The sequence below is a fragment of the Seriola lalandi genome, unplaced genomic scaffold, assembly GCF_002814215.2.
Source record: "Seriola lalandi dorsalis isolate HSWRI2012SDOR001 ecotype SW California unplaced genomic scaffold, Sedor1 jcf7180002054606, whole genome shotgun sequence".
Taxonomy (NCBI): domain Eukaryota; kingdom Metazoa; phylum Chordata; class Actinopteri; order Carangiformes; family Carangidae; genus Seriola; species Seriola lalandi.
In genome coordinates, this window is record NW_019525159.1 from 3,185,057 (window position 1) to 3,201,643 (window position 16,587).

General features: G+C 41.2%; 2 protein-coding genes across 2 annotated transcripts; one reads left to right on the plus strand and one right to left on the minus strand.

Moving 5' to 3' along the window:
• Positions 1-256: 256 nt before the first annotated feature.
• Positions 257-14,088, plus strand: nup155 (nucleoporin 155). The gene is made up of 34 exons (XM_023419588.2): positions 257-403; positions 634-800; positions 1,645-1,782; positions 1,925-2,021; positions 2,215-2,285; positions 2,367-2,459; positions 2,810-3,073; positions 3,166-3,239; positions 3,354-3,445; positions 3,558-3,655; positions 3,764-3,931; positions 4,579-4,679; positions 4,935-5,105; positions 5,221-5,331; positions 5,451-5,545; positions 5,637-5,722; positions 5,972-6,113; positions 6,254-6,320; positions 6,410-6,525; positions 7,159-7,262; positions 7,507-7,640; positions 7,821-8,012; positions 8,296-8,434; positions 8,570-8,705; positions 8,821-8,974; positions 9,063-9,167; positions 9,422-9,576; positions 9,775-9,904; positions 10,004-10,117; positions 10,249-10,369; positions 10,473-10,583; positions 10,944-11,080; positions 11,187-11,293; positions 12,681-14,088. Exons 2-34 carry the CDS (start codon positions 659-661, stop codon positions 12,817-12,819), a joined length of 4,104 nt encoding a protein of 1,367 aa, XP_023275356.1. The 5' UTR covers positions 257-403; positions 634-658; the 3' UTR covers positions 12,820-14,088.
• A 296-nt stretch (positions 14,089-14,384) lies between these two features.
• Positions 14,385-15,891, minus strand: ora5 (olfactory receptor class A related 5). The gene has a single exon (XM_023419465.2). It carries the CDS (start codon positions 15,839-15,841, stop codon positions 14,699-14,701), a length of 1,143 nt encoding a protein of 380 aa, XP_023275233.1. The 5' UTR covers positions 15,842-15,891; the 3' UTR covers positions 14,385-14,698.
• Positions 15,892-16,587: the final 696 nt, after the last annotated feature.

The following is a 16,587-nucleotide window of genomic DNA, read 5'->3' on the forward strand; positions in this document are numbered from 1 at the left end:
CAAATTTGTTATATTATTATTTTTCATTTTCTTATATTTTATCCTATTTTTAACACATATATTTAATATATGTATATATATATATATATATATATATATTATCACATCTATATGTTTGTGTGTGCAGATGCATTTCTGTCTAGTGAATATTACACCCAAAATTACATTGACCGATGGAGGGCAGCACAAAGCTTCACTTCGCACAGTCTGCGGAAAATTAAGGAGACGAAGAAGAAGATGATTCACCGGAAAAAACCTTTCGCCTCTGCCGCTGTGCATGAGGTTGGCGGGCTGCTGGTTGAGTGTGCGTGCTGGATGTATTTGTTTAAATCTTTACTGCTGAGCTGATGAACAAGACTTCTTAGCTAAATAACTCAGTATCACGCGGAGTCTTTTCAGTCAGGTAAAGCAACGAGTTCACTTTAAAACGCTGTTTCATACTTGCTAGCATTTAGCTTGTAGCTAAATAGTAAGGTTGTAATGCTAGCAGTCAGCTAACCGGCATTCCTCTATCAGGCAGCTTGCAAGCATTAGCTAACTTATAGCATAGAGAATTTGGCAGTGTATTTCTCTATTATTCACGTATGACACTTCGGCTAACTTTGCTAACACTCTTCACGATTATCTCTGTAGATACATTAGCGGTTGTAGCTCAGCCATGCCGTCCAGCGCTGGACCCAGCAGCCCCGCCGCTGCACTCGCTGAAGCGCTGGAAAACTCTGCCCGGCTGATTGATAAACACCTGCAGGATGACCGCTGCTTTCCTGACCTATCGGAGCTGCTCAGCGTCCCCTCACACAGTAAGTCATGTGGAGGAATTGAGCAGTAAGGGAGGGTGAGATCGAACAGTAGCTATCCTCCTTAAGTGTTTCTGTTTACCTTATGGCTGCCATGCCGAACTACTAATTGTTGGGTTAAGCAGGAGGTTGGACGATGCTGATAAAAGCAAATAGCACAGTAAGCTTTGATGCATACAATTAGCGTCAATATTGTTACTTTTCAAGATAGAAAGATTTGAGACATGGGTCTGAGTAATGTGGATATGGTGACGAAGAAGGTCGAGATAGAGGCCTGTATTATTTAAAAAGAAAAGGTTGAGATAAAGTGTTTGTGGTCATACAGCTTAAAGGAAACTGTAATTTGAAGATACAAAAAATTATATTGATTAAAATCATGCTTGTTAATAAGACATTGATCTTATATCAGTTTTCCATTCAACTGTGAAATGAGGCTTCTACTGTTTACACCTGAGTCTTTTTTATAGCTGTCAGAATCAGTTTTTGTCTTTTCTGGCACACAGGTGGAATGCTTGGAAGTGTATGTTGACATGGAACAAATACAGACTACCAAAATATTAATTGGTCAATATTCCCCTCCAAATAGGCAATGATAGAAATGGCTCAGACCATTTATAAATGGAATATAAAGATGAAGAATCAAGATGGTTAACCAGCTTTCTATCGTGGGTTATAGAGGGAAAACATATATCAACAGATAGAAAACATAACATGCTAAAATATTTCCCCTTGTCATATTTCACACAGAATATGATTGGATGCAAAGGAAATGGGATTATGATTTGACTATTTAAATCCTAGGATAGCGCATAATCAAACTTACTGTGTTTGTTGCATGTTTTGACAGATATGCCGTCCCTCTCTGGAGTGTCAGATATGGACTACCCCCTCCAAGGACCAGGTTTACTGAGTGTGCCAAACCTTCCGGAGCTCAGTGCAGTCCGTCGAGTCCCTCTGCCACCTGAGCTGGTGGAGCAGTTCAGCCGTATCCTTTTGGGCATTCAGGAAAAAACTATTCCAGTGCTTTGAGTTGAATTCTGAGGTTTTTATCAGATTTATAGTAAACATTTAAAGTTGATTGTTTTTGTCACCCAAGAAAGTTGAGTTTTAACTTGACTGTTTCATAGATATGCAATGTAATTGCATGATGGGAGTTTTTCCTGAGATCTGTCGAGCGTGGCTTACTATTGACAATGACATCTTCATGTGGAATTATGAAGATGGGTGAGTATATTTAGATTTTCAGGGATAAGATGCTTGAAAGAAAAAACCCTTTAACCAAGCACTTACTCAGTGCAATTAGATGCATTGCTCAGTGCACTGAGAATTGTTTTTTTACTTAACATTTTAAACTTGCATGAAGACCAACCTGGAGTGGAAACAGTTAATTTGTTTTTGTCTGTTGTGTTCCTTGCAGAGGAGATGTGGCCTATTTTGATGGCCTTATTGAAACCATTCTTGCAGTGGGTCTAGTAAAACCAAAACAAGGTATGTATAGATGCAGAAACTCACCAATGGCTTTCATTTACTTTTTATTTGAGTAATATTTATTTGTGTTTTCATTCTCAGGGATTTTACAGCCACACATTCACTACCTCTTAGTATTGGCCACTTCTGTGGATGTAGTAATCCTCGGGCTGAGCTTCCCCAAGAGCCAGGCTGGTGAGTCTCTCATACAACCCAGCCACACTGCATTTTAGTTGTTTCATTTAGCATGCAATTTTATAGATGTCTGAAAAGGGTATTCTGAAGATTCTCTGTTTTCAAATTGATTGGAGTTTTACCTTTAAGAGTTGAACCTCTTATCCTGAGATTCTGAAATCCACATCAGAATCAGTGCATAGATAAATGCATTGTTTAACTTAATATGGTACTTATAGACATCAGGGTGGGAACTGAGGTGTCATATCCCATATTCTTGCAATGTTATTTTTACAACAGTGTTATTAATACCCACATACACCTGTAATGGTTTATCTGGGTCATCTTTGTTTCTCTCTTTTTTGTTGTAGGGTTGAACGACAGCATGTCTGGCGGGATGCAGCTGCTACCAGACCCCCTCTTCTCAATCCCCACAGACAACACCTACATCTTGTCCATTACCTCCACCGACCTGGGACGCATCTTTATGGCAGGAAAGGACGGCTGCCTCTATGAGATAGCTTACCAGGCTGAGGCCGGTTGGCTAAGCCAGCGTTGCAGAAAGATCAACCACTCCAAAAGCTCTCTGTCCTTCCTCATTCCCTCTGTGCTCCAGTTTTCCTTTTCTGAAGACGGTAAGGAGAGCAAGACATTACCATGTGGAGTAATGATGTCTCTGATCTAAATAAACTTTGATTTAACTTTTTGTTGTCCTGTTGCTCCACAGACCCCATTGTGCAGATTGCTATTGACAACTCCCGCAACACTCTATTCACACGCTCAGAAAAAGGTGTTCTGCAGGTATGACATTGGCTGGATATCATCTACATTTTTCACATGTGGGTCTGTTTCTGATTAACGACGAAACTGGCAAAACTGGTTATTGTCAGTAATTAAAAATTTGCCTTTTTTTAGGTATATGACCTGGGTGCTGATGGGCAAGGGATGAGTCGTGTGGCAACCATGTCACAAAGCTCCATCGTTGTGGCTGCTGGAAACATAGCCAGGTATGTCCAGATTTGATGAACCTCAAATGTTTCTTCCACATTGGTCATTAATTGTCATCATGGGATGTTAAGAATTTTTTTCTGACTCTCTGAAACTCTCCCTCCTTTGCAGGACAATTGATCGTTCTGTCTTCAAACCCATTGTTCAGATCTCTGTGATTGATAGATCTGAGTCCTCAGACTGTCACCTACTCGCTGTCACTCATGCAGGTAAAGATTACGGAACACTAGTGAAGATAAACAAAATTGAGGGTTACATGTTTGGTAACATGAAATGTCTGTTCTTTACGTGTGCCTGAACATATTATGTTTCTGTAGGTGTACGTCTCTACTTCAGCACCACACCTTTTGCCCCTCCACACCAGAAGCATGCGGCAGTTCGACCTAGCCTCCTAGCTTTGGTCCATGTCCGTCTGCCACCAGGGTTTTCTGCATCTTCTACCCTGCAGAAACCTTCAAAGGTCCATAAGGCACTACACAGCAAAGGTTTGCTATTTCCCAGTTTACCGGAGACAACGTCAACCCTTTTTCTTGTAAATTTTTTTTCTTTTTTTTTTAAGTGCTATGTTCAATACAGGACTAGTGTTGGCACGAATACAGATTTGCTTGTAATGCTGTCATTTGCGCGGAGGAATTGTAGGTTCACTCCATTTTATTTAATTGAGTAAATTTGATGTATTTAATTAAAAATATTTGATATACAATTTTTAATGTATTAAAATTGTATTGATTTAACTCAAAATTTGAGTTAATTTAATTTATTTGAGTAAATTTAATTTAATGAACTTGAAAAAGGGTTGACTGTCAGTTGGTCCATCCTGTTTTTGTGAATGTGATATCTCAGGAACAACTCAAGAATGAACTGATTAGAATTTGGTGGTCAAAGGTCAACATCATTGTGACCTCATAAAACACGATTTTGGCCATAACTCAAGAATTCATACATTGATTATGATAAAATACATGTATTACCTATTATTACCCGTTATAAAATTCCTTCAAACTGTTGACTACCTATATTATATGAGTCTGGACAGACATGGATGTAAATTGTAACTTGACTGGTTGGCAGAGGAATACAACCACAAGGCGGTAATCCTAATATTTTTTTGGTCTTTTGTTAAATCCTGCAGGTGTTCTGCTAATGGCTGCTTCTGAGACAGAGGACAATGACATTCTGTGGTGCATCAATCATGACTCCTTTCCCTTCAAGAAACCCTTGATGGAGACTCAGGTTGGCACATAAGAAGCATGTAGTAAATGGATTGCACATTAAGTTTCTTTTAGAAATAACATTACAGACCTTAAAAACACTGTAGCTGTTTTAGAACTCATACGGAGACTGCAATATCATTTTGCTAGCTTATTGATTAATTGATTTACTTGTTATGTTTTTGGATGGCATTATTTTTGTTTTACCAGCTAAAAGCTGTGAAATACTAGCTAATAAAATCTGTGCATTATGCCTCTTTCTTCCCTTCTATTGCAGATGATGTCTAATGTTGATGGGCACTCTTGGGCCCTTTGTGCTCTTACTGAGGAGAGGCCAACCAAGATTTTTACTCTTCTAAACAAGGAACAGATCCCTATCACTGATTCACCAGTTGTGGTCCAGCAGCACAATATCCCTCCGCAAAAGTTTGTCCTTCTCTCTGCAAAGGTTAAAACTGTTACCTTGACTCTTCATGTTGCATACATAGTTTTGTCATACTATAACAAGATTGAGCACTGTCTTAATTTTGTATACTAAGCGTGAACTCCTTTCTGTCCTGTAGGGGAGTCATATCTTCCAAAAACTGCGGCCAGTTGATCAGCTCCGTCATCTGCTTGTGAGCTGTGCTGGAGGAGAAAGTGAAGAAATTGAGCGCTTCTTCAAGCTGCACAGGGTACAAAGCATGATATTCATTGTTTAATAGGATTACGGCATGCAGCCACAGACCAGACTGCAACTGTGTTTCACTCTCACACACACAAAACACTTATTTGAGTTGTTTGTTGTCTACAGGAGGAGCAAGCTTGCGCCACAGCGCTGATCCTGGCTTGCTCCAATGCTGCTTCTGACAGAGAGGTTTCACAGTGGGCCACCCGAGCTTTCTTCAGGTCACATAACACTTTCTAAACACAGATATATTTACACTTACTTGGACTGAACACAAACTCAAAGCAACTCTTATTTTGTTGACGTGATCAGATATGGAGGAGAAGCACAGATGAGATTCCCTGCAGCCATGGCATCGCCCAGTACTGTTGGACCTGTGATGAGCTCTCCTGCACCTGGTAAATGCCGTCCACTGGGCTTGTTGGGGTCGGTCTAAAGATAGCCTTGATAGCCTTTGTATGTGACAACTCCTGTCACACACAAATCCTCATACACACATAACATTACAATATATCTGACTAACTGGGCAGTCAGGTTTCACAAACAGAATGTTATGCCATTTAAAATCATTTCATTCATGACATTTGATAAAAACCATCATAAAATACGTGTTTAAAGTATTGCAATTTACGTTACTCTCCCTTCAGGCATCGTACCCCCTGCCCTGGCCACTCCTTTCGCACCGATGCACTCAGGGTCTGCCCCCATCACACCCATGTCAGCTGGCCCAGAGGTGATTTTCTCAGGAAAACACAATGGCATCTGTGTCTACTTTGCTCGCATTCTTGGGTAAGTAAATCCTGTTTTCTGGGTGAGAGCTTTAATATGTGGGCTTCTCTTCAGTCAGCAGAAGCGTGAATGCTGATGTACAATAATGGCATCCATACTGAATAACATGTCTCTCTCTCTCTTGTTCCTGCTGACCTCAGAAATATTTGGGATGGGAGCCTTGCTGTTGAGAAAGTCATGAGCAAAGGAAATCAGACTGTCAGTATTGTAAGTAGCATTAGCATCAGCATACATGTTTGGAATAATTATACTAGCAGTGATCAGTCAACATGAACTGTTACCTGCCATCTCCACAGTTGGAAACCAGTGTTGGATCGTTTGATCTGGAGTCGGTCCTCCTGGAGCTCTGCGGTTTAAGGGAGTTTCTTGATAAAAACTCGCAGTTCAGTCCATCCTCTCTCGGTGCTGCAAGGTAAGAGCTCCCTCTCTGCTTGCTTAGTCTTACGTAAACCTAATCGGTGTGTTGAAGTTCAAATAGATTTGGCTAGTTCTAATAACACATTGGCACACACCTTTCCTTATCAGTTCACTGGCTGCAAATTAAAGTTAATCAGCCGTCCTCACTGAATCACGAAGTATCAGAGACTGCAGTCAAACGTGTTCCATTACTGGCCACACATTGGTCAGTGATGTGACCTAAAGCTTATTTAAAAAAAATTTTTTTATCAATGCCAAAACACCTGATGTTATGTCAAAGGTTTGGCTGTGACCAGACATTTCATGAATATTTCTGTCTGTGGAGGGCAGTTCAGGTGCAGTTTTTCTGTCCTGTGATTCAATGTTAATTTCTTCTTTAGGCTCAATTGAAATTTGTCAACACATTAGCCTTGTGTCAAATTGACAGGTAATGTTGAGTTTAATTTAGACGTGTGTAATTTTGTCTGTTTTGGGCTGCAATGAAGAATACATCAAAGCTGTATTTTAAGGAAGAGCTGAAACATGATTGTGTAGCTAATATGAAAAAATAGTTTTACTGTTAGACTCTGCTCTACCTGAGTCTTGTTTTCCATCTCTCTTGGATAACATCTGTTCTTGTCCCTGTTAGTTTCAGCTCTCCTGCCAACCTGCAGCAAAGGCTGCTGGGATTTATGCGCCCTGATGGAGCCAACTCTCAGCAGGTTCAGCAGGAGCTCCAGAGGAAATATCAGAGTGAGTTATGAGTGCAGGTTTCCACATTTTCCTGAATATTGTCTGGGGCCTTTGTTTGATCTATAGTATATATAATATTCTGAATCTTATTCATCAAGAATGAATAGAATATACATATTTGATGTTCTAACAATGTAGAAAAAATGGGACAGACATTGTGTTCATCCTTTCTATGTTACACCTGATGTTTTATACTTTCTAATTGCTGTGTTTCTTGTCTCTTTGTGTTTCCATCTGTATCCAGCCAAGGCTCAGGTCTATGAGAAAGTGTCCCTGCAGGGCATCCAGCAGTTAGTGCATCGCTCCTATCAAACTCTGGCCCTCTGGAAACTTCTCTGTGATCATCAGTTCAGCCTCATTATGTCTGAACTGCCAAAGGTAAATGTGTGCACAGACCCTGCATTACAAACAGATGCTCACACATCATCACTGTGGTATTCACCCACATGCTTTGCTGAATGGAACGCCTTTTGTTTACACCTGATGCACAATGTGAGCTCTTCATTGCTCCTGGTGTGCTTATTTCTCACTCTGCCACATTATTTTCTGTGTTTGTAGGAGTTTCAAGAGCAGGTGAAAGGAGCAAGTTTTAAGGATGTTGTGATCCAGGGCAAGGAGCTGTCAGGAGCGCTCGTCACAGCGCTCATTAATGTCTACATCAAAGATAATGCCCCCGTGGATGCCATCAGCAATCACCTGCGGGACATCTGTCCCCTGCTGTACAGTAGCGATGACAGCGTTTGCTCCAAGGTACATGCCAACAAAATGTCCTTGAAAGTTCTTCAAATTTTCCAAGTGTAATTATCTTAAAGCCTTCAACGGTACTACATATGGTTAATGTCAGTCTTATGTTAGTATTACATTTTTAGGTGTCTGCAGTTTTTATGTTTGGTGCCTGCCTCTGTGTCTTGCTCTCACATTTCTCGCAATCTTGAGCATAATTGGGGGGCATCAAGGCCATTAAAAGGTATTGATTCACCCTCACTGATTCATTGTTACAGCATGTAAACTATTACTTTTCTCTTCCACTCAGGCTAATGAGTTGCTGCAGAGCTCCAAGCAGGTCCAAAATAAACCTGATAAAGAGAGAACACTGAGAGAGTCTCTACGTCTATATCAGCAGATCAGTCAACATACAGACCTGCCACTCGTCTGCAACCAGTACAGACAAGGTAGGGACACACAAGAGCCCCCTCCGCTTTCTGTTTGTGTGGTTGATATGGTCATTAAGGCTCATTGTACATTTTCTTAGATCTCCTGTTTTATAAGTCAGTGCCTCCAAAACTAATTCTTTTAAACTGTGTCAGTGCGTTTCTATGAGGGAGTCCTTGAGTTGTGCCTCACAGCAGCAGACAAGAAAGATCCACAGAGACTGGGGCCCCACTTCTACAAGAACGGAGAGCCTGAGGAGGACAGAGTGGGACAGCAGGCTTTCCAGGAAAGGTAACGCGGGAAAGAAGTAGTACACACATCAGTGTTATTGATGGTTTTTGGTTTTTGTGGCTGATTGTCACCAACATTTTACTACACCCCCACCACCCTACCCCCTCCACTCTAGACTTTCCTGTTATAAGTGCATCACAGACACCATGCAGGAGCTGGTGAACCAGAGCAAAGCTGCCCCTCAGTCCCCCAGTGTCCCAAAGCAACCTGGGCCGCCTGTCATGACCTCTGACCCCAACATGCTTAGCAATGAAGAAGCAACAGCCCACGTGAGTGAGAAGGGGACAGTCGATCCTTATTTCTTGCCGCAACAGTGTATATGATCTGCATTTCTAATGAAAATCTGTTCCCTTGTAGTTTGAGCAGATGCTCGGTCTGGCCCAGAGGTCTCAGGACGAGCTATTTCACATTGCTCTGTACAACTGGCTGATTCAGGCCGACCTGACTGACAAGCTGCTAGAGGTAGTGTGTTTGTGCATCTGTTATCACTTGAAACTTGCATTTTATTGTAGTTTGTTTGTACATATTGCAATCAAAGTTATTTTCAAAAATGATTACGTCAGTTTAGTCTGATTTTCACCCAGATTTTATGGCCCCACACACAAGTCTTCTGACAAAAAGAGACACACTGTAAATTAGAAAAAGCAAGTGATAATGCAAAAAAGATCCTTATGTCTGTCACCATTGTTTCCTTTCATTCGCCTTCTGTTGTCCAGGTGAATTCTCCATACCTGGAGGAGCACCTGATGCATATGATCAAGCAGGACCAGAGTAAGGTGCACAATATGGACCTGTTGTGGCGCTACTATGAGAAGAACCGTAACTTTGGCAAGGCAGCTCATGTACTGGCCCGCCTCGCTGACATGCACAGGTATGGATTCACAACAACAGGATATAACAGATTCATTATGGTAGAACATTTTTCACTTAAAATGTCTCCAGAAAAACCCGGGTTACCACATACACCATATACAGTACATGGACCCTTTTAACTGTTTATTTTTTCCTTTTCTAAGTGACATGATGGAAAAAAAAAAAGACCCTTGTTGTTCATTCTCTTGTCATGCAGCACTGAGATCTCTCTGAAGCAGCGTTTGGAGTATATCGCTCGAGCCATCCTGTCCGCTAAGAGTTCCTCCTGCATCTCAGCTCAGGCCTCTGATGGAGAGTTCCTTCACGAGCTGGAAGAAAAGATGGAGGTATGTGTGTTGTGGTGATCGCACTGAGGGGAAATAACCATGATATGAAAATTAGCATTGTCATCACTCAGGGTCCTTTTTTCCTGGTCCTCTTCCTAGCTGGTGCGTATCCAAGTGCAGATCCAGGAGACCCTGATCAGACAGTACTCCCATCATCCCTCAGTGAAAAATGTCATCTCACAGTTGGACTCAGAGCTCATGGACATCACAAAGGTAACATGTAGTATTTAAGATAGATTTAAAATAGCTGTTTAGGGATGATGGATGAAGTTTTGTTTGATATTTATTTTTATTTTTTCCTACAATGAATGGAAAATTTTTGTATTTTTTTTTCTCCTTTATAGCTTTACGGGGAGTTTGCTGACCATTTCAAATTGTCTGAGTGCAAGCTGGCCATCATTCACTGTGCAGGACACTCTGACCCAATCCTGGTGCACTCACTGTGGCAGGAGATCATGGAGAAAGGCAAGTGTAATGTCAACACCATGCAAAAATTTAACCTGAGCCCTTCCTTTGCTATAATGTGCAATTAGTATCAGTTACGAGTTTTCTGAATCTTGTCTTTCAGAACTGGGAGACACCGTGGCCATGAGTCCAGCAGACAGGATGAGGTCTCTTAGTTTGAAACTGGTATCACTGGGAAGGATTTATGCTGGAACACCAAGATATTTCCCTCTGGGTAAGCATTCAAGCATTGCTGCAATTATGTCCAGTTAGAATTTTCCAGCTTGCTGTTCACCGTTTTGTTAACAGTAATATAATTAGACTTCCCTTTGGCGTCATTTATGTCAGCATTTCTCTGGGGTGCAGGTCTGCAGGGTCATGCAGGTGCTCTAGGTGATTGCTTAATTATCCTCCCATTACAACTGGCCCGTTCAAACTTGTCTTCTCTGCGGGGACTAGTTCATTTTATATACATCCTTTGGTACTTGCATGCATGCACAGATTCAGTTACAGTGTGTCACAGCCATTTTCCTCAGTAATGAACATACAGCTGAATATGCAGCACTAACAAGTGTTGATGTGTGTGTGATTGTAGAGTTCCTGGTTAAGTTTCTGGAGCAGGAGGTGTGCCGACTCAACTGGGATGTGGGATTCGTCACCTCCACCATGCAGGAGATTGGAGTACAGTTGCCACGTCTTCTGGAGGTCTATGACCAACTCTTCAAAACACGGGTACATGCTTCACGTAAAATATGTTTCAGTGCATCACTTCTATTCTGTTCTTGTCATGCGTTGTTTTTTACTTAAATGCCCTGCCTCATTGCCTTTTCACCTGTAGGATCCCTGCTGGCAGCGACTGAGGAAACCTCTGCACCTGGTGGAGTGTATCCATGTGCTTCTCTCAGGATTCGTGGATGATCCGAGCAGAGTACCAACCTATGACAGGTAATCATCGTCTGAGTAGGTGTTCAGCTGCTGGCCTTTAGTGGGCGCTGCAGCGTTGGCCTTGTTTTAACAAAGACATTAGCATGAGCCTGAGGCCCCTGATTAAAATTCCTTTGACAACTAATGCTGTATCCTGCCAAAGTGTCCCTCCCCTACTTGCTCACTTTACTGTAAGCTGCTCTAGATAAAATCCTGTCATTGTAAATTGTAATTATAAATTGTGATGTTGGATAAAACCTTCCAGTGTGTGCACGGGAGATAAAATGCTTAAAACATTGTTAGTGTGAGGATCTCTGAGGAACTCGGGCTTTTTGAATGACTGGCCTGATGATAAACATTATCTTTTTCCAGAATGTGTCATCGGTGACTACCTGCAGCTGTGTGTAGAACAGAAAATTAGAAAAAAATAAGACTTAAACCCAGAGATTAGAATCTGCAGTGAGAGCAGCAAATTTATTACAACTGAAGTACAACTCTGGTCTTGATCAGACTAGGATGTGTTTTTTTTTTTTTTTTTTTTTTTTTTTGCAGCAGCAGTATATTTTTGCTGTTTCCAGGCAACAGATCATGTCTGTCAGTCACTTGTGTATCACTGTCACCAGCTACATGCAGGCAGACAAAGACACAGCACCACTTTAGGTCTACCTTAAACTCAAAATGCACACTGACGTTTGTGATGTTTGGCCAAGCTTGATGTTTTGTTTGTATCATGATCATTTCTCTCTGTGAGGTGAGATTGCTTCAGATCAGAATTGCTCATCACGCTGGGCCATTGTTCAAAGAATAGGCTCACACTTTTCAAGTCTGTCTCCAAACAATACTCACACGGCCATATGCACACTGAATATCGGTTGCTATAATTGCTATGATGAACTTCCTTCATAAAGGGATTTTAATTTAAGTGATGGGAGACAAAATGCATGAAAATGCATTCCACGTTTAGCTGAAGCGCCTACAGTCTCAGTCAGCCAAAGCAAGTGAATACATCCCAAACTTGCGGCCTTTTCAGTACAAATTACCCTCTTTTGTTATTGTCCCTCCACCTCAGTTCAACGAGGAATCTCACAAAGAGAGTTTTGCAATAAAAACACTAACTTTGGCGCATCCCCACTTGATTTAACAAAATAAGACTGTAGCTTCAGCTTTGCTTTGGAATTAATTTCTGTAAAGGCTGAGGACTGGATTTTTACACTGGAATCATTTTAAAACCAGCGTTGACAGAAGGGACAGCTACAGCAAACCAATCGAGGTTTTCTCGGGAAAATTAATACACTGAAATTAGTGAGCTCAGAACAAAGTTCCAAGTGTGTGATTAAAACTCTCAAAGGTTTACTGCAATAAACAAACAGTAAAGTCAATTCAACAGTTTGTTCTCTGCCTCTTTCAGACGCCGATTCACTAACGTGTGTCTCGACAATATCTGTGGATACCTCGTGGAGCTGCAGTCTCTGAGCCCGAACTCGGCCCTGCAACAGATCATTGGCAACTTCAAGTCGCTGCAGGCGAAGTTGGAGAAACTCCACTGACGTTACTAATAACATTGATCATCGGGAGAAGAAACAGGTGACCTGGATCTCACACTGCTGGCCTTAATTTAACAGCTGATTTAAAAAGTGTGATTACATTATCAGCACGCACAACACGATGATGTTTGTTTTCCAGAGCAGAGTTGGCCTCTTTCTCTTCAGTCTGATGTGTTACCGCTTGGCAAGTGCTTGTTGTTAAGGGACAGTGGGAGCAGGTGATAGTTTTCTGGTAAAGACGAAAGAGACTGAAGAGACACATTTTATAACTTATTTAATGCATTTTGTTATAAGTCTAAACATTATGCTGAAATACAACTTTGGAAAGCAAGAGCCTGTTGGTTATTTGCATTGTGTGCAAATAGCTATGTCAGATATCTGAAAATTAGATATTTGAGTTACCTATGTTTATATATTATTAAAAAAAACAAAAAAAAAACATGAAATCTGAATTTTACAGGTTAGTTTTCATATATTGCACTTGCTGACAATTGATTGGGGATATTTTCATATGAATACACTTTAGGACAGGTAAAAATATACATGACTAAAGCCTTTTCAACACAGGGGAATCATTTTGTTATGCATTTTCCTCCAAACAAACAGTTCAGAGTTGGATGTTGTAATTATGTACATAACTTGGCCATAATGTCGTCCCTTCTGCCAAAGGTCATTCACACACTTAAACATTATTTTCACATGTGTATTATTTAGAGTGAGCATTTTGTCTACTTGGCTGATAAATTTAACAGTGCTGTTGTGTATGAGTGCTTTTGTGGTTGTTTTGAATGTAGAACAATTTTTTTAACACAGTGCAGTTCACGGTGCCGCACTGACAACTTTGGCCTGCGTTGAGGAAAAAAAAAAACTGATAAAACATTTTTATAAAGAAATAAAACTTGTCATTGCTTTTTGTATTTGAGGATGTTTTGAAAACACTACACAACAATTACGTGTTTCCTGTGAACCAACAATATCCTGTTCTTAGGTATAAATTTTGTGTTAATTTTTTTTTTAAATTACAGCAGAAAGGAGGATTTGATTGCTGAGTGATGATGTGACACTGCAGAGGGAGTCCAATAATGGGCCTAATGTTGTCCCTGTTTGTGTTTTTGTAATTATCTTTAATTTGAAAACAGCACTCTGGGTTTCTTACAGTCATCACCAACCGGGCAGTAATTGCTACAGGTCTTTTTCTCCAATTAGCTGTGCACTCTAGTATATACTTGTTTAATTTTTAGCCTCATAAAAAATAAAACAATTTTGACTTGATGCTGGGTTGATTCTTCTCTCAATTTTGCCAGGAGCAAATTTACTGAAGTGCAAATAAAAGTGAACATCAACTAATGATAGAATCAGTGTGAACAGTCCCGACACTTGCATCAAATCAAGCTGCATGTTGTGCCTTCATACTTTAATTTACACCTCTGAAATATTCCTCCAGACATAATGCTCCTTTTAACCTTAGTGTCTTTACAAGAAATGCATTCAAATTTGTGATAAAATAGAGTGTGGGTAGAATAGTATCGGAATAAATACGTTTTTTAATTTTACTGTGCTCATTTCAAAATAAAAGTTACAAGGTGTTTTATAGTTGAGAAGTAAAATACTGAACAAATGACGAAGCAATAAAAAATGGGACAAGCAAAACAAAATATTTCATTAATGAATCATGTGTGCTGTGATTCATGTCAGGAAAACGGCAAATAGAATAAACATCTTAATGAGGACAATAATGTCTGATATTTAATTTAGTTTTCCTCCAGGTTTTTTATGGCTTTCTGAGTAGATATGAGACAAACAATAGATGTTTAGAGACCACTTGAATATTAGATTAGAGAAACACTACAGTGAGTATAAAGTGAATGTGTTACAGACATTTCTACCTTTTACATGAGCAAGAAAGCTTTTTCACTCCATGCAGGAATATGTAGGGGATGATGCAGGTGTAGGAGGCTGCAATATAGCTGGCCACCTCCACCACCATCGAGGAGGTGTGGATGTTGTTGGTGATTCGCAGAAGCAGATGAGTCAGCCAGCAGACCAGGAACACGCTGGCCACAGCCACCACACTCTTGGCTGCCCTCACCTGAGTGCTTGAGTTCGCACTGGGCTTAGCCGGCATCTGGCTGGGCCTAGAAAGATTTGGTTGAGTTCCAAATCTGCTGTCAGTGTTTGTTTCCCTGTTGATGGGAGAGCTGTGGGAACTGTGACCAGGCAGTCCTCCATTTGGACAAGAAGAAGGAGGAACGCCAGTATAAATGTCGTTTCGGGACGCTGAGTCTTTGACATCTTTTGAGGCGTCTGGTCCGGTATCAGTGCTGACAGATCCCTCATCATTTCTGTTTTCAGTGCTCTTGTTTTCAGCAATTTTCTTGCTGTGGTCAGAGCTATGACCCTGTATGCGTCGCTGGTTTTGAAGCAGAGTGATGACAATTTGGACACTGGCGAACACAATCCCAGCCACAGGGAGAGCATTAGCCAGGGTTAAATAAAAGATTTCATAGGTTTGCCTGGCTATTGCATTAGGGAAGACATCTATACAGTCTTCATGGCTCTCATTCCCTCCCTCAACCGCGACAAAGAAAAAATGGGGGATGCTGAAGACCAGAGCCACCGTCCAGCTCCCGGCCAGCAGACACCCCACCAGACACAGACTGTCCAGCCGCACCGGCGCCCCCCCACATTTCAGGGAGCCGACCAGCTTCTGGTGCCAGAAAGCGCTGATGAAGAAGGTTGTGTAGATGCTGCTGGTTTCAGAGAGGTCGGCGCAGAAGCGGAACACGCCACAGTAGGTTTCCCCCAGGAACCATCGGCCGGCAAAATCCGCCATGGTGTCGGGCAGGTCCACCAAGTAGTTGGTGATGAGGTTGGAGACAGCCAGGTTGATGAAAAGGACCTCGTTGGTGCGGATGCCAGATTTCCGCTCGGGCAGGGAGCGTATAGCTAGCCAGTTGTTTCCCAGGACCCCTGCTATAAACATGAAAGCTCTGATGATGGACTCAATCAGCTCTTCTGCGTCCATTGTTTCAGGTGACAACTTCACTTTATGACACAGCCTCACTGGTCTCACAGTTCCCCCAGCTTATAATGTGGGATGCTTTGGTCTTTTGACACTTATAAAGGAGGGTTAGAAGCCCAACCCAGTCACATTTAATGTCTTATCATTTTGTTTTCCCTCAAGGAGCCTTAATCTTGTAGTCCCAATGAGATGGAGTTGTTTTTTTTTCTTTCTCGACACCTCCCAGCCAGCACTCAGTCCTCTGATAAATGACAAAAACATACAGACTCACTGCTCTCTTCCATACTGTTGGATCACTTAAAGGGGAAAGCCACATACTATTTTATTTCACCATAGTTATTCCTGTGTTGTAGAGCAGTTTAGCTGATGCTTCTTTGCAAAAAAAAAAAAAAAAGTTCCTGCATGCAAATGAGATCTTAATTTCGGTCCAATTCCCCTGTTAGGTTGTGCTGCTTACAGCTGCAGAAATTGAGAGCCTCATTTATTCTCCATGCAACACTTCAGCAGCAACACTAATTTTGGATTTCTTTTATTTTGTGATTTTTTTATATCATTCTGGTTGTATTCTCTCTTTAAGTGTAAGAGGCTGCTGTCTTAATGGCAGCAGAACTTTTGGTTCTTCTTTCTAGTCTAGGGTAACACTCATTGGTTTCTCACTTTCTCTCTCGAAGCCTCCCAGTCTGCAGTTGTAAATGTTAATAAGAAGTTGTTAATAAATGGATTTTGGCCCAGATGCTCTGTAATCTTCT